General features: G+C 39.7%; 2 protein-coding genes across 7 annotated transcripts in view; one reads left to right on the forward strand and one right to left on the reverse strand.

Moving 5' to 3' along the window:
* MBTD1 (mbt domain containing 1) overlaps nt 1-15,952 on the reverse strand; it is a 65,963-nt gene extending 50,011 nt beyond the window's left edge. For 3 of the 6 annotated variants that reach the window (XM_028091352.2, XM_028091351.2, XM_028091349.2), the window contains exons 1-2: nt 14,796-15,010; nt 14,091-14,154 (exon numbers count right to left, since the gene is read on the reverse strand). The gene's annotated coding sequence lies outside the window, so the exon portion shown is untranslated. Of the gene's footprint in view, nt 1-14,090; nt 14,155-14,795; nt 15,011-15,080 lie in introns of those variants that run through there. The other 3 variants (XM_088028331.1, XM_028091350.2, XM_028091353.2) reach the window with 3 other exon arrangements.
* The window catches only part of UTP18 (UTP18 small subunit processome component), a 41,443-nt gene continuing 29,539 nt past the window's right edge, over nt 15,447-27,350 (forward strand). Inside the window, exons 1-5 of the mRNA XM_028091355.2 lie at nt 15,447-15,890; nt 17,711-17,823; nt 18,917-19,015; nt 21,599-21,666; nt 25,948-26,036. Coding sequence (XP_027947156.1) covers nt 15,552-15,890; nt 17,711-17,823; nt 18,917-19,015; nt 21,599-21,666; nt 25,948-26,036 — 708 coding nt within the window. The 5' untranslated portion in view covers nt 15,447-15,551. The remainder of the gene's footprint in view (nt 15,891-17,710; nt 17,824-18,916; nt 19,016-21,598; nt 21,667-25,947; nt 26,037-27,350) is intronic.

Here is a 27,350-nt window from a genome sequence, read left to right on the forward strand (position 1 = left end):
ATAAAATCTTAAAAAAAAAATATATCCTGGAAATCATTCCATTTCAGTGCACAGACATCTTCCTTCTTTTTTCAACTGTACAGTACTCCACTGTGTGTGTTTACTCGATCAATCTCCTTTGGACAGTTAGCAGTTTTCAATGTTTTGCAATTACAAATATTGCTTCAACGAACAAACTTATTATACATGCGTGTATACACATACATTTAAAACTGCCTGAGGTATACTCTCAGAGTATATTCTGTGGGTTGAAGAGTGAATGTGTATGTAATTTAGTTAGGTAATACCAAATTTCCCTCCATAGAAATTTTACCATTTTGCATTTGCATGAGCAACAAGAGTATTTTTGTCAATATAATGGATGAAAAATGGTATGTTAGTGTAGTCATTTTTTTTTTAAACTTTCTACTTGGAAAGAACTTCAAACTTCTAGGAAAGTTGGAAAACAGTACAATGAAATCCTGTGTAGTCCACTCAGATTTGCCAATTATTAACATTTTGCCTCATTTGTTTTATTCTCTCTAAATATATAGGTATTTTGCTAAACCATCTGAGAGGAAGTTGCATACATATCTTTTTGTCCACCCCAAATTCAGTATGCATTTTCTAAAAATAAAATTGTTCTCTCATAACTACCGCATAGTTAAGAGTTTCAGGAAATTTAACATTAATGTGATACTTTCCCCCAATTTACCATCCATAGTCCAATGGACCCAATAATGTCCTTTATATAGCATTCTTTCGTTCAGTCCAGGATCCCATGTCATATTTGTCTCCTTAGTTTCCTTTAATCTGGAAGATTACTTCTGAATAATGCAGGCTCTCTCTCCACCTTTTTAATATAATGTTTCTCATTTGAGGCTCCTCATGTTTCCTCACTGGATCAAGTTATATACCCCCATAGTACTACGTAAGAGGGATAACCTTCTCAGAACATTACATCCAGAGGCATAAGATGCCTATCTGGCCCTCTCTGCTGTTAATTTTAATCATTCTTTCAAGGCATTTTCCACTGTACACTTACTGTATTTCTCCTTGCAACTAATAAGCAATCTTGCAGACATATTTAAAAACATGCAAATACTGTTTTTCATTGAAATCTCGCTCCACCCCATCCCTAAAGTTAGCATCCAATAACTCCTGCCAAACCAAACATTATGATGGCTACAAAATGACTTTGTGATTCTAGTACTCTTTTACCAGTCAGCACAGAATTCTTCCATCATCCTCCTTATATATTTACCCACCTACCTACCTTTATCATCAGCATGAATTCATGCCTCTTTTTTACCCCAATGGTTTATAATCCATTACTGTCCCTATTTTGGGGCTCAAATGATCCCATATCCAGCTACCTGGATTCCCTCAAACTGGCTCCTGAATCCCTCTGACATGTTCTCATCAATATTTATTAAGTATTGCCTTACTTTCTAGCATATCAAGACATTCCAGGATCATTTTGTACCTACATTGTTCAACCATTTCTCCAAGGAGCTCTCATTCTTTTCAGTGAGGACTGGTATTAAAAACCAAGATGTGCTCAGTTTTGTTTTACACAGAGCCATTTTTGTATCTTCTTTTGTATGTCTATGCGACGTGTGTTCTTTTGCCCTTTTTTCTTTAGGGTTTTTAGTCTCTTAGATGTTTTTTTCAAAGTTCTGTGTATTTAGGAATTTACCCTTTGTAAAATATGGCAAATTTTGATTTTGCTTATAAAGTTTTCATGAAATTAAAAAATTTTTAACCGCAGTAAAATTTATCAGTATTCTTTTAAACTTGATTTTGACTCAGAAAACTTTTCCTTATGACCACTGTATAGGACGGTTCCCCATATTTTGTTATTTGTGCATTTTTTAATATCTAGACCTCTGATCCATTTGGAGTTTATTCTTATGCATGGTGTGAAGAAATGATCTGGTATCTTTTCCTAAGTGGCGCTCTAATGGTGCCAAGACCTGTTATTCTTCCCTCTTAATGTTTTGATATTCTTGCATGCTTATTTTTCCAAATGAATTCCAGTATTAACTAGTTTAGCTCTATACCAAAAATTGTTGGTATTATTAGGATCTCATTACATTTATTAACTCAGGAAGAAAGTGACATCAGGAGGTTGAGAGTTCCTAACCAAAAAACAAGGGATGTCTTTCCAATTGTTTAGTTATACCTTGTGTCTTTAGGAAATGTTTTAGTTTGCTTTATGTAGATTTTTGTTAAAATCAAATTCTTAGGAATTTAAATATCTTACTTTTTGTTGCTTTGTAATGCAATCTTCCCTCTTGTTATATTGTATAATTGGTTACTGAATACATGAAGATTTATTTTATATCCTTCAGTCTTGCTAAATTACTTTGAAATAGTTTTGTCATTGGTTTTCTGGGGCTTTCCAGATAACTATCCTGTCATCTGCAAACAAACTTTTCTTTCTTTTCCCATTACTACGCCAATTGTTCTCTCTTTCCTGTCTGTTGTTCTTCATATTTGCAGTACAATGTTATATACCAGAGACAATGAACATCCTCATTTTGTTTATGATTTCAGTGTCTATCATAAGATGCTGGCCTTAGGATTTAGGTGTATGTATGCATGTATGCTTATCTGTATTTATGAAAGTCATGTTAAGGATCTATCAATTCCTGTTTTTTTAAAACTTTAAAGTTAGGAACAGGTGCTGAATTTTGCCACAGATTTTTTCAGCATCTATAAAGAGAATATGATTTTTCTCCTTAGACCCATTAATATGGTGAACTGTATCAAAAGAGTTCCAAATACTGAATCATCTTTGTATTCCTACTATAAATCTCACTTCATCATGATGTATTTTCTTAATGTAGTGTGACAGACTGCACAATATTTAGGCTTTTGCATTGATATTCATAAATATCTGTAATTTTCATTTTTGCACCACCTTTAACAGGTTTAGAAATTGGTATTACTCTTGCTTCATAAAATTATAAAGTTTGTAAAAAAAAAACTGGAAAGTTCTTCGGCATTTTCTATGTTCTGAAGTAATTTACGTAGCGTTGGGAATGTATGGGCTCTAAAGGTTTTGTAGAATTCCCTTGTGAAATCACATAGGTCTGGTGTTTTGTGGGATAGCTCCTTGATAAATTTGTTTCTTCTATTAAGTTAAAAACATTTTTAAAAAATTTTATTTATTTTTATTTTTTGAGAGGGAGAGCAGAGGAGGTGGGGCAGAGGGAGAGAGAGAATCTTAGGCAGGATCCACGCCAGCACGGAGCCTGACATGGGGCTTGATCTCTCGACCCTGAGATCATGATCTGAGCGGAAAATTAAAAGTCTGACACTTAACTGACTTAGCCACCCAGGCACCCACTCCCCCCCCCCTTTTTTAAGCTGGGTGTGGAGCCCAAAGTGGGTCTTGAACTCACAACTCTGAGATCAAGACCTGAGCTGAGATCAAGACTTGGGACACTTACCTGGCTGAGCCACCCTGGCACCCGTTTTTTAAAAATCTCTAATGAGGTTCTCTTAAACTGTATCTTCCTAAGAATCCACTTCACCTAGGTTTTCAAGTTTATTTGCATAGAAGTGTGTAAAATGGTTGCATAAGATTTTCTCAATTTCTTCTGTACCAAGTTCTTTTCCCCTTGTCATTTATTTTGTATATTTTGTGTTGTTTTTTTTTCCTCCTTGATTAAACTAGCCAGTGGCTTATCCTGGACCTAAATCGATTCATCAATCTGGTGTATAGTTTTTCTGTTAATTCATTAATTTCTACTTTCATCTTTAATTTTTTGTGTTTTTTGCCCCCCTTTGGCTTACTTTGTTCTTTTTTTCATTTCTGATTTGGGAATTATTTTCATTCTTTTTTTCTTTACTGTGATAAAGTAACCAGATTAGGTCCAAGATGGAGTTGCTCAGGCTAAGCCACCTCAGCAAACAAAGATTTAGAATCGAAGTTTCTATATTCCCCTCTCCCTGAAAAGGCAGGCCTAGGTAATTCATCAGTGAGTGCCCACACAGCATACACTGCCTGACCCAGATCCAAGACTTCCCTTTGCTCCAGTAAGAAAAGCAACCCAGCTTAACCAACCAGCAAATGCCCAGTGTAACTTCCTTGTTCCCACCCACTTTGGTCTATGATAACCTCTTGCTTTGAAAAGCAATTCGGACGGCGCTCCTTTCTATCTGCTAGATTGGATGTTGCACAATTTACCAATGGCTGAATAAAGTAAGATTTTAAAAATTTACTTACTATAACAAATAAATATTTAGGACTATGAATTTTCCTCTGCTCATTGCCCTCAATGTATTCCACAGATTCTTATATGTAGTATTTTCATTATAATTTTTTAGGAACTTTTTCATTTGTTTACATTCCCCCTTTACCCAAGAGTTTTTTTTAATTGAGACATAATTTTGAATGTGTATCAAGATGCAGAAATTACCTGTCATTCCAGAAAGCACCCTCATGTCCTTTCCCATTCAATCCTCCTCCTCCCCCAGAAGTTCTAGTACTAGGAGTTAATTTTGCATATATTTTGCATGTATTTAAACGGAATAAAATGCTATAGACATTTTTATATCTAATTTAGCTCACTCAGCATAGTATTTTTGAGATTTATCCATACTATTATACATATGAATGGTTCATTGCTTTTTACTGCTAATATTGCATTTTTTTTTAAAGATTTTGTCAGAGAGCGAGCACGCATGTGCACACACAAGCAGGGGGAGTGGCAGGCAGAGGGAGAAGTAGGCTCCCTGCTGAGCAAGGAGCCCAATGCAGGACTCGACCCCAGGACCCTGAGATCATGACCTGAGCCAAAGGCAGATGCTTAACTGACTGAGCCACCCAGGTGTCCCGCTAATAATATTGCACTTCAACAATATATGTTTATCCATTCTCCATCCAGATTTGACTACTTTGAAGAAAGTCATTATGAACATTCTTGTACAAGGCTAACACATAATAAGAGGCTTCTAAATTTCAAGGTGGTAATGCCCTTCTGCTTTTTGTTTTCTTGTATGGGACCTACTGATGTTTTCTTAACTATGAACAATTTTTGTGAATATTTTGTGTTTGAGAGAGCATATTTTTAGGATGCTGTGATAGATATACCTAAAGATCTGCCTCATTATATTTAGATCTTTTATATCCCAACTGTCTACAGCCCCTATCTTGTGCTGAGAGTGTCAGTGTCCAATTTTTAGTGATAACTGGCATTTCTTACAGTTTTTGTTTTGTAAAGATTATTGCTGTCATTTGATGCATATGTATTTATAACTGTTAATACCTTTGTGAGTTGTGGGTTTTAGTATTACAAACTGCCCTCCTTTGTTGTCTAATGCTTTTTGGTTTAACTTCTACTTTGGTATCAGCATTGCCAATCCTGCTTTCATATTATTTCTATTTGCTTGGTTGATCTTTGTCCATCTTTTTAACTGTTTTAAAGGGACTCTTATGTTGTAAAGTTGGATTTTGATTTTGTTCCTTTTATTTTTATTGAACTATGACATATAATAAGTTCATTGGCTTTTGATTTTTGAGCCAATCTGAAAATCTTTTTATTGGTGAGAGAATCCTCATTGATGTGACCGGTAGGTTTGATTTCAATTCTGTCATATTATTTTGTTATAATTACTGTGTGTATCACATGATTTTCCATGATGGTTTTCTTTGGCCTTTTAAACATTTCAGTGTTTTTAAAGGTTTGTATTTTTTCCTAATGCTTATCTTTGAATCTTTATTTCCATGTATCATTTTTCTTAGCTAATCTTTTCTTTCAGTTTCTCATGGTATATCGTTTGAGTCCCTTGTGATAGTTAACCTATAATCATTAGTCTTAATCTAAGTTTTCTTTTCCTTTCCCCTCCCACATTTTTTAGCTGCCCTCTTTCTACTTTGTCAGAACCTGTAACATTTATGTACTATTCTACCTATGTCTCTACTCCTGATTTTAACTTTAGCTCAAACAGATAGATGAAATCACTGTCAATCTTTTTTTGCAGAAGATTTCCAACACATCTCTTTTAGATGAAGCTTATCCTTCAACAGTTTCCTCAGGAAGCGCTAGTGAGTACAGCAGTCCCTGAATTCTTGGCATGTTTAAAACTTCTTCTACTGTCTTAACCCTTGGGAGGTAATTGACTGGATATAAAAATCTTTGGTTAGCATTTTCTTTTCTTATGCTGCTCCACTATTGTCTTGCTTTGTATGCTGCTTTTGAGAAATCTGATACCAGTCTACTTCTCTGGCCCTGTAAGGCAATTCATCTTTTCGCCTGGAAGCCTGGAGAATTTTTCTGTATCTTAAGAAGTCTTAAAGCATAAATGCCTCCGGGGCTCTGCTTTTACCGGCGGGCATAGGTTAAAAAAAAAAAAAAGAAAAAAAAAAGTCTTAAAGCTTACTAGAATGTATCCTGCAGTTTACCTTCTGGTATGAACTTCTGATGTATATATTCAGATCTTTATTTCCAGGAAGTTGTCTTGGGTATTATGGCTTTATTCTTTTTCCTTCTTGAGAGGCACCAACTATACATTAGACTTTTTGGACCCATCTTCCATTTGAAGTGTCAATTAAAAAAGAATTTCATTTTCATTCTCTTGACTGTTTTCCTGCTTCTCCTGAATGTCTTTTATTATATCTGCATTTGAATCTACTGTTTGGTGGGAACCTTGTAACTTACTCTTCATTTCTGGTATGTTTTTCTTCTCTTTTCTGAGTTTAATCTACTCTGATTTTATTCCATTCTTAGTTTTATATTTCTGATTCGAGGCTTTTTTTTCATATCCCCAAACACTGGTTTGAGGACGTTTTATTTCATTTTGAGTGCTGTGTCAATTTTCTTCCACCTTATGTTTTTTGGGTGGGGGAAGGGAAGATTTTCACCAGTTGAAATGTTCTGATTCACATTTTTTCCTATAGTAGTTCTGTGTACATGTAGTCCATTCTTTCCTATTTCTATTCATTTCCTGGTCAAGAACACTCCTAAGTTTACTTTCTCTTTCTTTTTCGAAAGGGTGTTAATTTCTCCTCTTCCTTCTTTCTCCTCACTGCCATGTCTCCACCCCTTCCCTATGAAGCACTGCTTCTAACTTAAGTTACCAATTCTGGCACTGCTTACTTTCAAGCTCTTCTCTGTGGCCAAAGCTGCAAACTACCAAGTTTCAAACCTAGGTCCAGTACTTTGGAACTCAGTGGTGATTCTCTTTTGGAAGGGATATTCGGTGCTTCATCTAAGTCTCCCATGGCCCTAAACTCTATCAGTGAACCTGTTAAGCCTTCTCTCTCTCTTCACATCCACAGGATTGGGCAGAAGGAGCTGTTGGAATCAGATTTATTTCTCTACTTAGAGGTAATTTGAAGGTTGTGGTAATGTTCCTAATAATGCTGAAGGCATGGGTGATGTGTCATGGATATGTGCTCTCTGTTGGCTTTATAGGTTTAGAGAAAGGTAGGTGGGGAAAGTGGATCAGGCTGCTGACACTGTTCTCCAAAACTGGAAGTCTACACATACATACTGAAGTACTACTATCTTAGAAATATTGGTTTTGCCATTTTTGGAAACACTTTACCTACCATTATAAGATTCACTTTTTGTATCATTTAACAGTTTTCCAGAGTAATTCTTCTTCATTTTCATCTAATTTGGTTCAGAAACACATTCTGCCCTATGAGAGTTTATTCATAAATTCCATAATAATGTCTTACTGGACTATTTTTGCTAGTAATTTGTAAAAGGTTTCTTATAATACAACTATTTACAGGATGCTCAGTATGTGCTAGACACATTCTAAGCACTTAATGTGTAGTAACGCAGTTAAATGCTCATGACTATTATTACTCCCATTTTACAGATGAGGAAGCAGAGGCTCAAATAGGCTAAGCAACTTGCCTGAGGTCATACAGCTAAAATGAACACTAGCAAAATGAATCAAGAAAATAATCTTACACCTATGTTAAATTTCAACCTCTTTTTTCCCCTTTCTTAATTATCGTTCTGTCAGCTAACTTCTGTAAGGGTCAAATAAAACTATTTCAAATAATGTGCTTTTTGAACACTTTGCTCTTCAATCATAAAACTGAAAAATCAGAGGTGCCTGGGTGGCTCAGTCAGTTAAGTGTCTGCCTTCAGCTCAGGTCATCATCCCAGGGTCCTGGGGTCGAGTCCCGCGTCAGGCTCCCTGCTCAGCGGGGAGTCTGCTTCTCCCTCTCCCTCTGCCGGCCGCTCCCCCTGCTTGTGCTCTGTCAAATAAATAAATAAAATCTTAAAAAAAAAAAAACAACTGAAAAATCATGTTAAGTGACTATTTAAAATCTTGAGGAGGAGAAACCTCACCTAATATTTAGACATATTTCATATGGACATATATGGACCACAAAGGAAGTCAAAATATCTATCTACACTCAATGTAAGGTTCCTATACTGAGTGATGTATGCCTAATATTTAGAATTATGGAGATAGACTCTAGGTGAAAAAGCCAAAAGAATTATAAGCACTTGTTTCAGTAGAGCTGTATGGAGAAAAGAAAGAGACTGCTGTAAAGGATCCTGTTTGGGGGGCACTTTTACCATTGTTTAACATTGCACATGTATTATTTTTAGAAAAATAAAGGTCAATTTCTACAAAGCATAAATTACCTTCTTAAAAGTCATTAAGCTGATAAAAATGGAGAGACTGATGATATTTGGCATGGCAAATGTATACGTTAAACAGCCCTGATATATCCTTGATAGGAAGGAAAACTTAGGCCATCTTTTTGGAATGCAATTTGACATTATTTGTGAAATCTTAAAAAAAAAAAAAAGTATGCCTTTTGACCATGTAATTCCACTTTTTGGAATCTGTCCTTCAGAAATACTCATAGGACACAAAAATCTATAGGGAAAGATGTTTCTTAAAGCAATAATGTAATAGTGAGAAGCTGGAGGCAATCTAACCACCAGTAGGGGAATGATAAATAATAGGTAAAATACTGAGTGGAAAAAATAAACTCTAAAATAGGAATGGCATGGCTCACTTTTTATTAAAAAAAAAGTATGCTAGTATATGCACAGATTCATATATCTATGTTCGTATATGCATTTAGGAAGATCCTAGAAGAAATAGCTTAACTATTAACAGGTTGACAATGTAACAGGAGAATGATTTTAACTTTCTATGGTTCTCATTTTCCTTTTTTAAACAGCAAATGTGTAATACTTCCGTAGTGAAAAAACAAAAAGGTTTTTATAGTGACAAAATGTAAGGAAGAATCACAAATCACAGTAAAATTTCATTTCCTTACTGTAATTACCAGCCTAATGAACCTTCCACCCTATAAAATCTATAATGGATTTGAAAAGTAAAACTTTTCTAGGAAAAATTTTACAGAAAATGTTTCAGATTCTAAATGCAAGCACAAATAAATATACAACAAAGTAATAACAGTATAACGTCAATATGAATAAACTCATCAAAAGTTAATCCACTCTCCACTATCCAAACCAATAGGGTGCAGTGGCCCACATAATTTTCCAGGTTTTATATTTAATCATGAAGTATAAGTTTCTTAAATCCTTGAATTTGAAGGTTGTATGGGTGAACTCACAAAGTTAAAACTAAAGGAATTAAGAGATCTATGATGACTGAACTCAGTATAAGCTAGAGAGCTATTTAAGCTCTTGCTGGTTTTCGTCATTCCGCCACCAGGACGAAAAGCAGTCTGGCATTGTGATACAACTCACTGGTCTTAACAGAAATGTCTTCATTCTTTCTCAGCTTACTATTAGGAGGAAGATAAAATGGTGAGGATTTGGGATTACTGGGTTTTTGTTTTCCACAAGATCATGTGAAAGAATAAATTCATGTCAAAAAGAAAACTGAAAACAATTAATATACTAAGTAACCCCCTTAAAGAAACTGAAAAGTACCCAGGGAACGACAGGAGAGTACAATATTCTACATAACAGTATTCTACAGCTTAAAGCAACAGTGAGCAAAAGGAAGCTTTCCTTGGCTATATAAGAAATACACATTTCTGTTTGGGTTCAAGTTTTGGTTCTATCACTTACGACTTTGGATGTAACAAATACTTGGGTCTCAGTTTCCCTCTCTTCTAAATAAGGAAACATCATGTACCACACAGGAAGGGTGTATGATAAAATAATTCACATGAATGGGCTTTCAGTTCTTCAGAAGAAAGCTATGAATCCTTAAGTATGAACCTGAAAAGGTAATTAAAAAAAAGATGACCGCATCAAAATTAAGTCTGAAAGGCAGGAGCCGAGAGGGACTTTAAGATCATTATCAGCTATCTACTCTACCATATTAACAGAATTCATACTAAAGGTGGAATTGCAGTGCAAATGTAGTTTGAGCAATCAAATAAGCTCATTTATTAATATGTTAATACAGCACAAAATAAGTTAAACAGATCTGGTATAACCTAAAAACACTGACCTAAGATGATATCATCTTGGTGTTTCTTTTGAAAATATATTTGGAGCTCGTTGTGCAAAAGATACATTATCACTGAACAATAACAACCATGGGATATTAATAATGAAACAATTAAAAATAGGATTAAACACATATGTGTACATAGGGGGTTATTTCTCTGGTGTGTAAAATAATCTTCAACCAGCTAACTAAAGTTTTGAGATCTAAAAGGAAAGCAATAGGTGATGTCATCCAGTATTTATTGAGCAATATAGACAAATCATTATGCTAAGCAACAGAAATACAAAAAAGTGTTAGATTTACTATGCATGTCCTCCACATACACTACAAACTGTGGCCAAATAGTTGGGGGAACAAGAAATTACTAAATTGAGTTATTGTATGTGACCTATTCCATAAAAATAGTAGTAACAGGCAATAGTGAAAAAGGAAAAAGAAAAAGGGTTTTTGAGAAGATATCTTAGTACTTTATAGCAGCTCACAATTTCTTGTATGCTGGTCATCACATCTGATTGGTTTACAGAAACCTTGAGAGTGAGGTAGGGCTGAACCTCGACCCACAGTTAGGTGAGAAAGATGACGCCTGAAGAGGTTAAGCAACTTACTTAAGATCACAGGTCAGGAGGTGGGAGAGTGAGCGCCCGGCCAGTTTGCCAACTTTGCCCAGAGCTTATTTCCGCTACATTAAATTTTAAGTTATCAATACTAACGTGAGAACTAAAAGGGAGTTTAGAAATATTCAAATGCAGTACTTCCCTAATCAATCTGATAAAAACTTTTCCGGGCATGCATTAAAAACAGAGTCTTAGGTCCCACTGCAGACCTTTTGAATGATAATCACTGAGAGAGAGGTTCTATATGGTTACAAGAGCCCCAAGAGGTGGTTTTAATGATTAAGTAACTTTGGAAAAAATACTCTTCTATATCTGTATGTCCAACATGGCAGACCTGTGGCTATTTAAATTTACACTGGTTAAATCAAAAGAAAAAACCGGGTCTTTCCATTGCACTAGCTACCTTTTAAGTGCCCAACAGCCAGGTGTAGCTAGTGGCTGCCATATTGGATAACACACATATAAGACATTCCTATCACTGCACAAAGTTGTATTGGTCAATGCTGATTCTAACCAGCCCTTCAACTATGAGAATGAGAAAACTGAGGCCCAGAATTTCATCTGGCAAGTGCTATAAAGCTAGTCAGTGGCAGAATTGAAACACTAACCTAGTCTGCCCGTACCTCTCTTACTATATCATTTCATCCCACCTCAAATCAGGCTTTTTCATATAGGAATTATTTCCTTTCCTCCCTTTCTTGGGGGTTCCAGCAAAGTAAGAAGAAAAAGTCTAAATCTCTGTGTGTGTGTGTGTGCATGTGTGTGTGTGTGTGTAAATCTTAAAAAAAAGTCATTAAAAATCATGATTAAATCTAAACCAATCTGTAATTTTTGTATAAAACTAAAGGTAGTGTTGGACAGTTCCTTATACCCCTGTGTTAGGAGACGTATCTTTTTTTTTTTTAAGATTTTATTTACTTATTTGAGAAAGAGAGAATGAGAGACAGAAAGCACGAGAGGGAAGAGGGTCAGAGGGAGAAGCAGACTCCCTGCTGAGCAGGGAGCCCGATGCGGGACTCGATCCTGGGACTCCAGGATCATGACCTGAGCCGAAGGCAGTCGCTTAACCAACTGAGCCACCCAGGCGCCCGAGACATATCTTGTTTAACTATTTTAATTCCTCCTCTTTTATTGACCTGATGTTTTCATCTTTCTCTTGGATTTGAAACCCTGAAACTAATGTTACATTTTAACTCCCTTACCTTAATATTTAAATGTGAAAAGGTTACATCTTATTCAGCAAACACTTTAAAGATGAAAACTGAGAAATAAGGAGCAACCAAAAAATAGTGACTTGTCTAATTTTAGAATGTGGTCACTCAAACCCCGCTTTCAGTAATCTAGTGGTTTGTATTTACGACATTAATATGCTGTTTTCACTTGTAACCTACAGCTCTACCTTTTTTTGACTACCGTTATATTTTCAAACAATTTGAGGGCCTAAAAGCATCTGAATATGTAGCAAGGTTTAGACTCTAATCAGGTCAACATATAACCAGTCACAAAAAATACAACAGTGTCCTCTTTAAAAATAAAACCAGTTGTTCCTGTCTAGTATGTTCAGAATGCAAATGTCTTCAAAGTCAATCAGCTTAAGTCATGACAGTTCATGTTTAAAGTGAGCTGGAAAATAACCTGGAACTCCACAGTAATTAGAACTTTAAAGACAGAATTACACAGCTCTATCAGTTTTTTTCAGTACCTGGTATTCATTTCCATGTTAAAGTCTAGTGAAATTGATATCAAACTATAAAATTAAAAATTGGATTGTTGAAAAACATGGCCCAACATAAGATACTCATGAACAAACACTTATTCAAGACACTTTTGCCATAATTTGCAAGGTACCCAGAAGCCTTCAGATGGGGTTCTATATAAATAGAAGCTACCTGTTATTCAGAGAAAGAGATGGTGCAAAAAAAAAAAAAAAAAAGACAGCTATTTTCTTTCTAAACACTCATTGGTGCTGAGGTAAACACAAAGAATACAGTCTAAGTAAGCATGGTAGGTATCTAAGTCATGACAAGGGGAGAGATTAAAATGTCTGTGTTTCAATACTTTAAACTGGGGACTGGTAGTTTAAGAGGAAATTTATTCTCTGGCTTTTAGACCACATTCATTACTTCTACAACTTATGTTACGTCTTGACTCCACTTCAGTATATTAGGAAGAGGAAAAACAAGTGCCCTGAAGATTCTTACACCAACAAAACTACTTTTGGAAGCAGCACAGCTCACCAAATGAAGAACATTAGAAAAACGTTAACTGACAACAACAGAAAGGGAACTATCTCAACGACTGAGTGATAAGTGGCATATACTAATGTTAAGAATATGAAAACTACTGCAAACTGTAAACAAATATAAAAGTGTTCCAAAAATGTCAAATCTCATAAGACAGCTGCAAAAATAAATAATAATAAAGAAAGAAATGAAAATATTGTGAAGGAGGGGCTTTGAGAAGAAGCCCAGCTTGAAAGGAAGACACAGGTCAAAAGGAAGGGGAAGGGGAACAGTTCTGACCACGTCTGTACCAGGAGATGCTTCTAACAGCTTCAGTACTATCCCCAGAAGACAATTTAGGCAGCTTGAGGGAAAGGGATTTAGGCAACAAGCAAATGGGCTTTGAGAGAGGAGAAATACAGAGGTGTTGCCGAATTTTCTACAAAAAGATGCACTAGTGAGAGAAAACGGCCACGAAATCCCAGACTGTAATTCCCAAGCTTCCTGGAAAAAAATATCAACCCTTCTCAGACATACAAGCCAGAGCATTTGTAAATGACCCAGCAAAGTTTTCAGCTGGCCCTCACTATCTCTCAAACCCTCCCTCCTCCACTTCCCTGCTGTTCTCTCCTGGCTCACAAAATATAGGCCAATGAGCGGTGGGTGGGTGAGGAGGATGTGAGAGAAAATTTGAGAAGTAAAAAAGGGAGCAACTTAACAAGGACATGAATGAGACTGAAGGGTGTAATAAGGGCAGGCAAACAGCAATTCGAACGGAACGGGCTTTCCTGGGCAGCAGAGAGCGTTCAGTGTTGGTAAGGGTTTAAGCAGACGCCAGACTACATACCACTTGTCAGAGAGGCTGCAGAGGGGACGGCTGCTTTGGGTGACCTCTAATGTCTCTTCCGACTCTGAAATGTTAGGATTCTTATTTCACAAAAGAGAACGCAATGGTCCCGAAAGCCCCCCGACCTAGAACCCTTTTAAGTAAGCGCCCCAGGTGGCTGCTCCCAAACACCACTCCCACCTCTCCCTCCCACACGTGCCCACCCCGCCCCCTTTCAGTATTTCCACCTCCACGTGCGAAATGCCTCGCGGCACTCGCCCGGGAGTGGAGAGGCACCTTCCCCCGCAAAGCACCCAAACTAGGCCCCTCTGGGGCAAGTGAGGACTCCACTCTCCCACCCTGAACGGCTAAAAAAGGAAAAGTCTCAAATCCAGCCTCCCCCCTCCCACCCGCCTCCACCAGCCAGAGCTGAAGGGGGAGGGGGGGCGGGACGCAGAGAAAAACTTTCTTCTACAATTTTTCTTCCAAAGAGTGGAGGGAGTAGAGAGAACCCCGCCGAGTCCGGGGCTGAGGGGGTGGGGGGAGGGGAACCCCCGAATCGTTAACGGCCGGTAGGGGGAGGGGGACTCTGGAGGTTGAGGGGGCGTGGGATGGAGAAACAGGCCTGGGAGCGGGGTCAAAGAGCTGCAGGGGTTCCTGGGGTCGGGGAGCTGCAGGCGTCCCCCCCATCTAGCACACAAAGCGGCTGCCGCGCTCGGCTCTCACCAGATCCTTTGTGTTTTCCATCAGGGCCTCATGGGTAGGGGTTGTCCGTGCTCCCCGGGCCCGCGGCGCCCCCTCCCAGAGCTGGGGGCAGGCGCCTCTCCCCGGGACTACGGCGACTACAGGGGGCCCCCCGCTGGGCCCAGACCGGTGGCGGCTGCGGCAGCCCCCGGATTTCCCCCCTTTAACTCGGGTGGCCCCAGGATATCAACAACATTAGCATAGCCCTCCCTCCCCAGCGCGCTTGCGCCGTGACCCGCGCCCCGATTGGCCCACTTCCCTACATACCCTCCTCTCTCTCTCCTCCAGCGTGGGACCCTCTGCAGGCTCCGTACTCCAAGGGCCGTACCAAGACGAGGGGGTGGAAAAGGCAACCGCGGCTCGGGTTAAGTCGAGTGGTTAAAAAGTCAGGAAGAAAAGTAGAAGTTCCATTCACTCATCCCAGCTTATACTCTGGTTTTCTTGTGCTCCTTTCAATCAGTTGCAGCTGCGAAGTTGTGTTGGAAAAAATTTTCCACTCCAGTCACGCCGCTTCCCCCTCCACCCGGAAGATTGGTTCTCCCGGAGGAACTCCCCTACGGGGAGGGGTTGGTGAGGGGAGTGGGCGCTACGTAGGGAGAGAGTGTTGGTCACGTGCTAACACACCGCGCAGACTCCTTCCGACCCCGCGGGGCCTCAGCGGCCGCGGAAATCCAACGACCTCGGCGCACGCGCAGCGAGGTTCCACGTGAGCGCCTGCGTTTCTTCTCCAACCTAACGATGCCGCCGGAACGTAGAAGCCGAACGAAACCGGACCGGAGAACCGGAATGAGGCTGGACCGGAAGAGCCGAACGAAGCCGGACCGGAGAGCCGGAACAGGGCCGGGCGGGCCGTCCCGAAAGGCTGCTCCTTCATCCCAGCGGAAACCGCCGGCCCGGCCGAGCGCAGCGGCCGCTGCGATCGCAGTCGCGGCGGAGGAGGAGAGACGGCTCCGGCAGCGGAACCGCCTGACGCTGGAGGAGGACAAGCCGGCCGTGGAGCGGTGCCTGGAAGAGCTGGTGTTCGGCGATGTCGAGGACAACGAGGACGCGTTGCTGCGGCGTCTGCAGGGCTCGCGGGTGAGGGAGGCCGCGGCGCGCGGGCTGGGCGCACTCGGGCGGGGCGCACGGTGGGCGGTGAGCCTCCGGGGGCGGAGCCTGGGCGACCTGCGGCGCCGGGAGCGCTCAGGTCGGCAGGCGCCCGAGAACGCGGGCGCCGACGGGTGCCAGACTGGAAGTCTCCGCTGGGCGGAGACCTCGCCTTTCTCCGCCCCCCGGGGGGGGTGGGAAGCCCCTGCGCCTGGTATCCAGCAGGCGCTCTTACACGTATGTGTAGCGCACTGCAGTCGTGAGCATTTTTAGCGGCTCAGTCCCACTGTGCTCTCTCCAAACCCAGTGTTTCTTTCCTCGTGGCCGTTCGATCCCCTGCCTCAGTACCTTGCGGTGATTCAGGAGTTAGGGAATCAGAATGTGGGTTTTAACAGCTTCCCGAGTGATTGGCCAACTTCTGAGAATGATCGTGTAGTTGTTCACCAGATCATTGTTAGTTTTTTGGGGGTCATATATTTTTCTGGCAGTGAAAACCCTGCATGCTTTTTATCATTCATTTTTACTCTTTTTGCACATTTTTTATAACTTTTGGGGGACATTTTTAATTATTTCTTGTATGCTGTACCTGATTTTTCTTCCAAGATAGGGAGTTCCAGGCATTGTTCTAGGCAATGGGGGAGACACAGCAATGGACAAAAACAGACAAAAGTCTCTTGCTCTCTTGGAGCACGTGTACCAGTGGTAGAAAAAGAAGGTAAACTAAAATGCAAATATGTCAGTGACGTGTGCTGAAGAGAAAAAAAAAGAAAGCATTAGGGGAAGGAAGATGAGTGTGTGTAGAGGCCGGTGAAATTTTTCGTAGCATGACCAAGCAAAGCCTCACCGAGAATACTCTGGTAAATGAATGCCCACCTCGCAAGTGGCCAGTGTCAATTGATTGTCAGTATTTCCTTTGGGTGCTTATGAGAAAAGCTGCAGAAATCTCGTTGGCAGATAGAAAACTGTTACTGGAAAACTGCTGGCCTTTGGGACAGTGGCATAGGCAAGAAAAAGGAACAGTCCGTGTGAGGTGGGAATTATTGAGCTTTGGAGGATCATAGGCTCATAACGGATGAGCAAGAAAATATTTGGACATGGCTATTAGTGGTTTTGGGGAAAGTTCATGCTCAACTTCTGGGAGTATTCTGTGGTGCAGATTTAGGTTTGATAGTCTGGTGTAAATTTTCTTAAGGTAGGGGGTCAAGAATGGTTATGAACAGGGCGCCTGGGTGGCTCGGTTGAGCGACTGCCTTCGGCTCAGGTCATGATCCTGGAGTCCCTGGATCGAGTCCCGCGTCGGGCTCCCTGCTCAGTGGGGAGTCTGCTTCTCCCTCTGACCCTCCCCCCTCTCGTGTGCTCTCTCTCTCTCTCAAATAAATAAATAAAATCTTAAAAAAAAAAAGAATGGTTATGAACAATGAAGAGGTATGTCTAAGAATGTGAAATGCCAGTTATGGCATTCAGTCACGTGAGTTTGATGTTAGTCGGCCTCTGGTCCCGTGATTTCTGTAGGTCTGGGATTTTTCCAGCTCCTTTCATCTGTCAACTTTTGTTGTTCCCATCTTACTTGGTCCTCTCCTTTCAGCATGTCAACTTTCGCTCCTTGACTGTTTGTCCTATCTGCCTGTCCAGCATATGGTGCCATTCTCTCATCTCTGCATTTTCTGTTCTGCCTCCAGCATTTGCTGTGGTAGTATTTTGTCCCATTATTCCATCAGAGGGCCTGCAAAGCATTCTACAAGACCTCTTAACTGTAAGGTGTGTGCGTCTGCTGAAAAACTCAGTGCTTGAGGGCATTTTGTCTTCTCTAGGTTCAAGTACAGGAAGACTCAGGTGACTTGGAAGTGGAGAATGAAGCAAAAGATAATTTTCTATTCCAAAAGAAGCCAGTTTGGGTGGATGAAGAAGATGAAGATGATGAAATGTAGGTTGCCTAATTTTTCTTTCAGAAACCCTTTGGTTACTTAAAAAGTTATTTTGTAAGTTTTAAAGAAGTTCTCTTTAGAAAGACGTGATTACGTGAAGATTTAAAAAATACTGTAAAGCAGAAGAAAGTCATTCATAAACCCACCACCGAGGGAGAACTGCTGTTAACATGTTGGCATTCTTCTCTCCTGCCCTCTTCTCTTACGTGCGGTATCAAATAGCAAAGAAAGCATAGTGTTTGGTGTCACATTTGAGTTTGCCTTTTAATTTGGCCAGTTCCTAAGTGACCAAGGGCAAGTTTGGAACCTGCCTTTTCTCTTTCGAATGGAGGTAATAATAGTAATATCAGAAGGCTCTTGAGATTAAGTGAAATAATGTATGTGGAGCTCTTAGCACAATGTCTGAAACTGAGAAAAGTCTAGAAAAAAGGCTAGCACACTCAATATTATACCTGTAAGAGATGAGAATGTATTGTCTTGCAAGCATTTATCTCCACTTAAAAATAAAAACCTTTATAAACGTTTTTAAGTGGATGTACTATAGTCTACTATGTAAATTAACTATAATTTGCATAGGCCTCATTAGATAGGTTTTCCTGTTTTTCCCTTTAATAAGTTGATATGGAGACATATTTTTCTGCATAAACCTTTTTTCCTTTCTAATTATTTCTGTAAGAAAGATTTTCTGTGGTAGAATTACTTAATCAAAGGGCATAGGCATGTGTAAGATTCTTGATAAAAACTGCCAGACTGACCAGGAGGTTCTCCCAGTTTACCTTTCCAATTGAAAGGTGTCCATATCACTCCATTCTTAGAAACAATGCTTTATCTTTTTTTCAGGCTTTGTCAGTTTAATGGGCGGGAAATAACTACTTAATTGGTGTGATTTTTGTCATTACTCATTGGTATTTTTTCAGAGCATTCTCTATTACGTGTTTATCTGTTTAAAAAAATTCATGTGTATTTGATATTCCGCACCTTACAAATCTTGACTTATATTTGATTAAATGTGTTCTTAAATTTTTAAAGGCAACACCTAGCTACGACGAATCTTTTAAAGTCATTTAAAGCATACGGTTTTGTTTTTGATAGGGTTGACATGATGAGCAACCGGTTTCGGAAAGATATGATGAAAAATGCCAGTGAAAGTAAACTTTCAAAAGACAAGCTTCAAAAGAGACTTAAGGAAGAGTAAGTGTCCTTTTCCATGTGATTTACCAAGCTGTAACTTATAGTCAGTGGTTTATTTAGAGTCACTGAGTCTTTGGCTAAAACAGTTTCTTAGGTAGTGAGATTTCCATTTTGAAGTAGTAAGGGTGTTGCTACTAGAAGAAATGGTGTCAGTTTCAGTATTTTGGAGGGAGGGGGAATACAAGTACAAAAAAATTTTGGAAAATCTGGTAATCCTACCACCCACACATAATCCGTGATGATATTGCTTACTTGCTTGTTTATTTGTATATGGTAAACCATTTCTTTTCCATAGCTTCTAGGCCCTTTTAGTTGAATAGAGATGGGAAATGTATGTATATTTTAAAATAATGACTTCATGGAGTGCCTGGGTGGCTCAGTCGTTATATATATCACCTTTATTCATCAGTCGATGGACACTTGGGCTCTTTGCATCGTTTGGCTACTGATGATAATGTTGCTATAAATAACATCAGCATGCATGTACCCCTTCGAATCTGTATTTTTGTATACTTTGGGTAGCAGTACAATTGCTGGGTCGTAGGGTAGCTCTATTTTTAACTTTTTGAGGACCCTCCATACTGTTTTCCAGAGTGGCTGCACCAGTTTGCATTTCCACCAACAGTGTAGGAGGGTTCCCCTTTCTCCGCATCCTTGTCAGTGTTTGTTGTTTCCTGTGTTGTTAATTTTGGCTGTTCTGACAGGTGTGAGATGGTATCTCATCATGGTTTTCATTTGTATTTTCCTGGTAATGGGTGATGTTGAGCACTTTTTCATCTGTATTGGCTAGTTCAGAGGCCTTGTATCCTGTTTCTGTCATGTGTGTCATTTCTGTGTCTTTCTGTTGACTGATTTTTGTTCTGGTTATGGTTCAAGTTTTTCTGCTCCTCTGCATGTCTAGAAATTGTGATTGGATTTTGGGGCAATGTGAATATTAAGTTGATCAATGTCTGGATTTTAATTTTTGCTTCTAATGAGTGTTGAATGAGTGAATATTGAATGAGCGAGTACTTTTAATGAGTTTGTCTTGGCAGGCGATTGATTGGCTTAGAGATTAGTTTGATCCTTTCAGGATTTTTCTTAGTTCTGTTGTAGAGTAGCATTTGCTGTAGGCTGGTTTAGCCCCATTTCTAAGATATGCCCTTTTTGCCATCTCTACTGAATGCTCTGAGTTTTCAATAAGGACCTCATGGAGTTTCATCCTCTGAATGTGCAGCTTAGTATTCAGCAAAAATGTCTGTGGACCCCAGTGCAGATTTTTGGAGCTTTTTTAAGTAGGCTCCACGCCCAGCATGGAGCCCAACATGGGGCTTGAACTCACGACCCTGAGCCAAGCCGAGGGACGCCTGGGTGGCTCAGTCAGTTGGGCGTCTGCCTTTGACTCAGGTCATGATCTTGGGGTCCTGGGATCGAGCCCTGTGTTAGGCTCTCTGCTTGGTGGGGAGTCTGCTTCTCCCTCTCCCTCTGTGCTCTCTCTCTCTCTCTCTCAAATAAATAAATAAAATCGTAAAAAAAAAAGCTGAGCCAAGATCAAGAGTCGGATGTTTAACTGAGCCACCCAGGTGCCCCCCCATTTTTTAAAAATTTATTTTTATTTTTTATTCATTTATATTTTAATAAGGCAAATCCTTTCTTAAAATTTTTTTATTTTTAAGTAGGCTATACACCCAGCATGGAGCCGTAATGTGGGGCTTGAACTCACAACCGTGAAATCAAGAGTCAGTCATCCAACCAACTGAGCCACCCAGGCCCACCTGGAGCTCTTTTTCTCTTCTTTTGTTCACTGCCCCTTAAATTCCAGTTGTCTCAGCCTCTTTTAGGTGTGACTTTTTCTCATTAGTTCTGTGCCAGGGTCTCAAAAAATTGCCTTCAGGGGAAAATCCTGGGATGACAGCGCTCACCTTGTTATTTCCTTTCTCTCAGGGATCGCAATCTTATGTTGTTTATTGTCCAATTTTTGGAAACAGTTTCATGTATTTTGTCTAGTTTTCTAGTTGTTTATGGCCAGTGGGCTGAGTTTGGTGGCTTTGTACTTCTGTATTAAACAATTAGAATGACACCCTGCACTCTTCCAGAAACTAGCCCTTCAGAATATGCTTCTCATGCTTCTTGTAAAGCTTACTTTTTCCAGAGTGAAATGCTCCAATTTTATTCAAAGGATATGTGATTGTGTTTTGTATATTCTTACCAACCTGGTCGTTTTCTTTCGGATGTGCAGTAAAACACTGTGTGCTCTAGTACTGTAGCATTGGTTTATAACCACAGAGTTCTTTACTTAGTCCCAAGATCTGAGATGTGTTGATATGAACAAATAAGCAGACGTGTAACTAGACAAAAATAATTAACAAATATGTATCCAGATGTCCTATATCTAAGACTAGTTGAAACAGTTAGAGGTTCACAAAAGTTTCCCATATAGGCAAGTTGGGACTATTCTGTGTGTGTAGTCCTTCTGTTCTTAAACATAATAATTTCTTTGGCAGAGATTGTTTGTATACATGCTCTCAAGGGTGAGCTAATCTAATCTTGTAAGCTTGGTGAGCATTTATTAACACAAAATTTCATTTTTGTATTTTTGTTTAGATTCCAGCATGCCATGGGGGGAGTACCTGCCTGGGCAGAGACTAATAAGCGGAAAACATCTTCAGATGGTGAGTATTGGTATCTCTGTTTAAGTTAGTAAATAAATCTCTGTTTCTGTTCTGTTCTGTGAGATTTCTCGTTAAAACCTGGTGTTTCAAATATGTCTTTTTTTTTTTTATTTCTCCTTTAAATGTTTGGTTTCGAAGTCTACCAGTTCTGTGAGGGAAGCTCTTTTACAATAGTGTAAGATTGACCTAATAGCATGTGTTGTCTGTTGTATGGACAGTAAGGGATGAATTTTACGATGTTTGATTCTCAACAGAACTGTGTTGCGTTATGGCATGGGATTAAGGAAAAATAACTATTCTTCTTCATTCCGAATCCCTTCTGAAGACATTGGCAGCTAATCCAGCTGTCTACTAGGAAATGGGATATCTTGGGAGCACATGTCTGGTCAGGCCCAGATGATCACTCACTTTGTAAACACCTATTTTTCACCTCCAGGTTTTAAGTTTGGCTTGTACCATAACTGCTTTATCCTTTTTAGATCCTTGAGTTTAGATATTATAAATGTGGATAGCTTACCAAGATCTGATTTGGGTGCTTGGAGTTACACATTTTAGACTTGGAATTGACTTTTGAAGTCCTTTAGAGAGTCTGGAGTATAGGAGTCTATCTTCCCACATAATGCAGTAGCTCTCTCCTTAGCATCCTTGATTTTTGATGAGCCTCTGTTCTATTACCTCCACCACCTTTCCCTCCCTTCTCCCCGCCCCTGTTAGTCCAGGCCTTATGGTATTCAGGTACAGGGAGTCCATGTAAAGAACCGGTTGTTTTCTGTAATTCTGTTAGAAAACTCAATCTGTTACTAAGTCAAAATTCTGTTCTGGTTTCCAGCCAGATACTTTTAGAGGTTAAAGGAATCTTTGTGGTATAGCCTGAATTTATCCACTGCAAGAATCTTTTCTACAACATCTGTTAGATGGTAATTTAGCCTCTGCTTAAACATGTCAAATAATGCTGTACTCTTTACTGTTCTTCCCTCTTCTCTTTTCCTTAAGAACTAATTATTAGAATTTTTTCCAATTTCGAAATTTACCTCCCAACATTCCGTAGTCCTACCTTTAAAAAGTATACAGTTAAAAAAAAAAAGTATACAGTTTATTTTACCTCTTGTTTCCTGTAAAACTCTGTTGTTGAAGAAATGTCTTTCCAAGTTTGGTTTTTAACAAGTTTAACATCCCTTATCTTTTAACCTTTTCTTACATTATATGATTTTAATTTTTATTTATTTTTTTAAAAATTGTCTTTAAAGATTTTATTTATTTATTTGACAGAGAGAGACAAAGTGAGAGAGGGAGCACAAGCAGGGGGAGCGGGAGAGGGAGAAGCAGGCTTCCCGCTGAGCAGGGAGCCCGATGCGGGGCTCGATCCCAGGACCCTGGGATCATGACCTGAGCCGAAGGCAGACGCTTAACGACTGAGCCACCCAGGCGCCCCCATTATATGATTTTTACCTCCTTGGTTACCAGTTTGCCCTCCTCAATAAAATATAATTTTATTACCCGTTTTAGAATGCTGCATTCGTAGTCTATTTTGTTTTATTTATTTTTAAAGATTTTACTTATTTAAGAGAGAGATGAGCAGGGGGAGAGGGGGACAGAGGCAGAGGGAGGAGCAGACTCCCCGCTGAGCAGGGAGCCGGAGACATGGGCTTGATCTCAGGACCCTGGGACCATGACCTGAGCGGATGGTAGACGCTTAACTGACTGAGCCACCCAGGCGCCCCTTCATAGAACATTTGGATCCATGTAATTATAGGTAAGGTTATGCTAGGTGTTGAAACAGAAAACCTTCCAGGTCCCAGTGGATTAATCCAATAGAAGTTGTTTTTTTCAAGCATATGAAATTGTGGTGGTGAGAAGGAGATGGTATGCTTTAGGGACCCAAGAGATTCTGCCAGCTTCATGCTGGGTTTTTCAAAGTTGCCCGAGAGGTTGACATGGCAGCTTATGGGGAAGAGTGAGCAGCTCACCCAAAAGAGGCTTTTTACTGGCCTGTGCTGGGAGTGGTACGTCGTACTCTGACTTAGATTTTATTGGCCAGAGCTGAGTCACAAGGCTACACTAAATCATGGGCTCCCAGGAAATGCAGTTTGTCTTTGTATCCATGAGAAAAAAGAAATGGATTAAGTCACTCATTAACTTGTCTGCTACCATTGGGATATCCTGGTCTACTACCTTCATTTTACAGGTGAGGGGAGTGAGGTTCAAAAAGATAAAAGTGACTTGTCCAAGATGTATTTCTTGGCACAGTGCTGACCAAACCCCCAGCCTCACAGTTGTCCCAACATGTTATTTATTTATTTATTTATTTATTTAAATTTTTTTATTTTTATGTTAATCACCATACATGACATCATTAGTTTTAGATGTAGTGTTCCATGATTCATTGTTTGTGCATAACACCCAGTGCTCCACGCAGCACATGCCCTCTTTAATACCCATCACCAGGCTAACCCATCCCCCCACCCCCCTCCCCTCTAGAACCCTCAGTTTGTTTCTCAGAGTCCATTGTCTCTCATGGTTCGTCTCCCCCTCCGATTTCCCCCCTTCATTCTTCCCCTCCTGCCATCTTCTTTTTTTTTTTTTAACATATATTGCATTATTTGTTTCAGAAGTACAGATCTGTGATTCAACAGTCTTGCACAATTCACAGCGCTCACCATAGCACACACCCTACCCAATGTCTATCACCCAGCCACCCCATCCCTCCCACCCCCCACCACTCCAGCAACCCTCAGTTCCAACATGTTATTTTTATCGATAAATATTTCATTTAGTGTCTTTAAAAGAGAAGTACTCCCCGCTTTAAACATAATTATAATACAATCATTATAGGCCTTTGAAAATCAATAATAATTACTTAATATGATGGATTGTTTTATTATTGATGTTTTGTTCATTTATTCCCCCCCCCAGTCCTTTTAGCTTGCTTTGTATTCTGCTTGGTCTTCACAGTGCTTTTGAATCTAGCTTGATGTCTTTTTGAAGTTTTGGAAATTCAGTGAAATTTCCAAAGTTCCAGTCTTCCTTTTCTTCTGGGACACCAGTTACATGTGCGTTCAATGTTTTATTTATTTTTTTAAATGTATTTTGTGTTCTTTTCTGCATTTTCTGTCCTTTTTGCTTTCTGTACTTCAGTCTGTATATTTTTTCTGATGCATTTTCCAGACCACTAATTGTCTCTCCAGCTAATTTTTGTAGGCTGTTAAAAATATCCACTGGGATTTTAATTTTAACTACTGTAATTTTCAGTTCTAAAATTTACATTTGGTTCTTTTTTTAATGGTCTAGTTCTTTGGTTCAATATCTGAATATTCATTATTCTTGACCGTATTAAACATAATACTTGAAAAGCTTATGTCTGAAAAACTCAGTTATTTAGATCTCCTGTGGAGACTATTATTCCTTAGGTTTGCAATCAAGTTAGGTTATCTGGTAATTATTGGTCTAGTTATATTTCATTGAGTGCTGGACATCGTATACGAAAAATAGCGTTGCTTAACAAGAGGACAAGGATATCTTTCTCTGGAGAATTTGTACGTTTGTTTCTGGGTAGTGGCTGGGTAAGGGGCACTAGCAGTCCCACAGCATCTTACTCCAGTGAGAGATTTTAAGGATTCAGAGCTGGGTTTCACTTCATGGAGGATTTTCTTAAAATTCTTTGATTTCACCCTTACTCCTTGGTGTAGCCTTTTGTGGCCCCAACCTGAAGCCTGGTGGTTTACCAGACCCCCTTAAGAACCTTAGAGGGCTTTTAGTGCTGGTTTTTGCCCTCCTCTCCCTCCGAGTGTTTTAAAATTGTTGCTCAGCTTTTGGGCTCTCTTTACTAGAATCGTCAGGAGAAAAGCAGCCCTGTTAGCTCCCTTTGAAGTTCTGATACACAGTTTGCTGACCTTGATCCCTCAGTGCTAGTCCTTTTTCATGTGAGTTAAGCTACATCTGCTGTCTCCCTTATTGCCAATTTTGCCATGATTATAAATTGTTCTTTTTAAATTAAATACTGCCTTTATTTTTTTTTTCATCCTGTTTTAGTCATGGTCTGTGAATGTCTGTCTTTCATTCCAGAGTCAGGCTTTTATTTTAACCATATATATTGGACTCTGTGTCATTTTCCCCGTCCCTTTCAAATTTGTTCTGTTTTTTTACCAGTTACAGTTTAAATAAAGTGATCGAGATTGGAGACTGGAATTGGGGGGGGTCAAAGTTTGAAATACAGACGTTTGGGGAAGGTAATGGCCATCTCCTTGATTCTAAAGCTCCACCTTGTGGGTCTGTTTGACTTAGATGAAAGTGAAGAGGACGAAGATGATTTGTTGCAAAGGACTGGGAATTTCATATCTACATCAGCCTCTCTTCCTAAAGGAATCTTAAAGGTGAGAGTCAGCAAAGTGGGGCCTCTCCAGCTGACCACCCCTGACACCCAGTGTGCTTCCCGATTACAAATGTATGGGTTCATGTTCTCTGTGGGATTAAATGTGTTGCTGTCGCTTATTATTCTTCTGTAGAAATGGTCAAGAAGATTAAATTATATCCCCAGGGATCTTTTAGCAATTGTGTTTGATTTCTCCTTCTGCGTTTCTCTTCATTTCCACGGGCGCTAGCCTGGTTTATGCTGCCATCCTCTGTTACCTTGTGTACTGCAGTCACTTTGTGACTGGTCTCCCACTTCCACTCTGCTCTTCCTATTCTTCGTTTAGTAGAAGCCAGGGAGGGGTCTTCTAAAAATAAAACATCAGGTCATGTCACTTTTCATGCTTTTTGAAAACTTCGAATTCTTTATCACGGTCTATGCTGCTCTTCGTGATCTGGCATCTGCATATGTCTGAAACTTCATTTCAGAAGTTTTCCCCTTATTTCCTGCCCAAGTTCCCTAGGCCTTCTTTCTGTTTCTGGAACACGCCGAGTCCTTTCTTGCCTCAGAACTTTTGCTCTTCCCCCTGCCCGTCTGTTCTTCAAGCACTGCTAATGGCCAACCCATTGGTACCCCTCTGCTCAGATGACACTTCGAAAGGTTCTTCCTGGTTGTCTTGTCTGACGTGGTCTGCACTAGTTAGACTGTATCTGACTTGTTCGTTGTGGTAATGAAGTGCCTGCCCAACACAGTTGGCTCCAGTTAAGTATCTGTTAAGTGACCAGATCTCTCTCTGACATAGATATTTTTCCCCATTATAAAATGGTAGCGTGCTTTAGATGGGGGAGGGAGCCCTATTATGGCAAATTACTATGAGACAGTGATTGTGTTTCTCCCCACCTTATGAAGGTAGTTCACTCTGCTCTTCATAGGGTAAATTCACCTTCACCGAAAATGCAGTTACCATAAAAATCTAACTTCATTTGTTATGAACAAAACATACACGTAGTACTCACTTTATTTTTCGTATAATTGAGTTTGTGATGCAGAGAGAACAACCTGTAAAAACCAAGAGATAACTGAAAATAGTCTAAATGCATGATGCATGAGGTCATCATTGCTTTAAACTAGGAGCCATGTATTCTGAGAGGAGAACATAGCTGTCCCTGCCAACCACAGAACCGTGGCATGTTACAGAGTGCCTCATATTTTGTGCCATGAATGCAAAGCTGCTACAGTAGCATTTTTAAGTAAAATACACCCTGGATGTCAGTTTCCTAACCTATATGGGTGTATCATGAGGAAATGACTGTATCCTGATGCTCCAAGACCTTAA

The sequence above is a fragment of the Eumetopias jubatus genome, unplaced genomic scaffold (genome assembly GCF_037043125.1).
Source record: "Eumetopias jubatus isolate StellerSeaLion01/CBP00866 unplaced genomic scaffold, mEumJub1_p1.0 scaffold_10, whole genome shotgun sequence".
Classification (NCBI taxonomy): domain Eukaryota; kingdom Metazoa; phylum Chordata; class Mammalia; order Carnivora; family Otariidae; genus Eumetopias; species Eumetopias jubatus.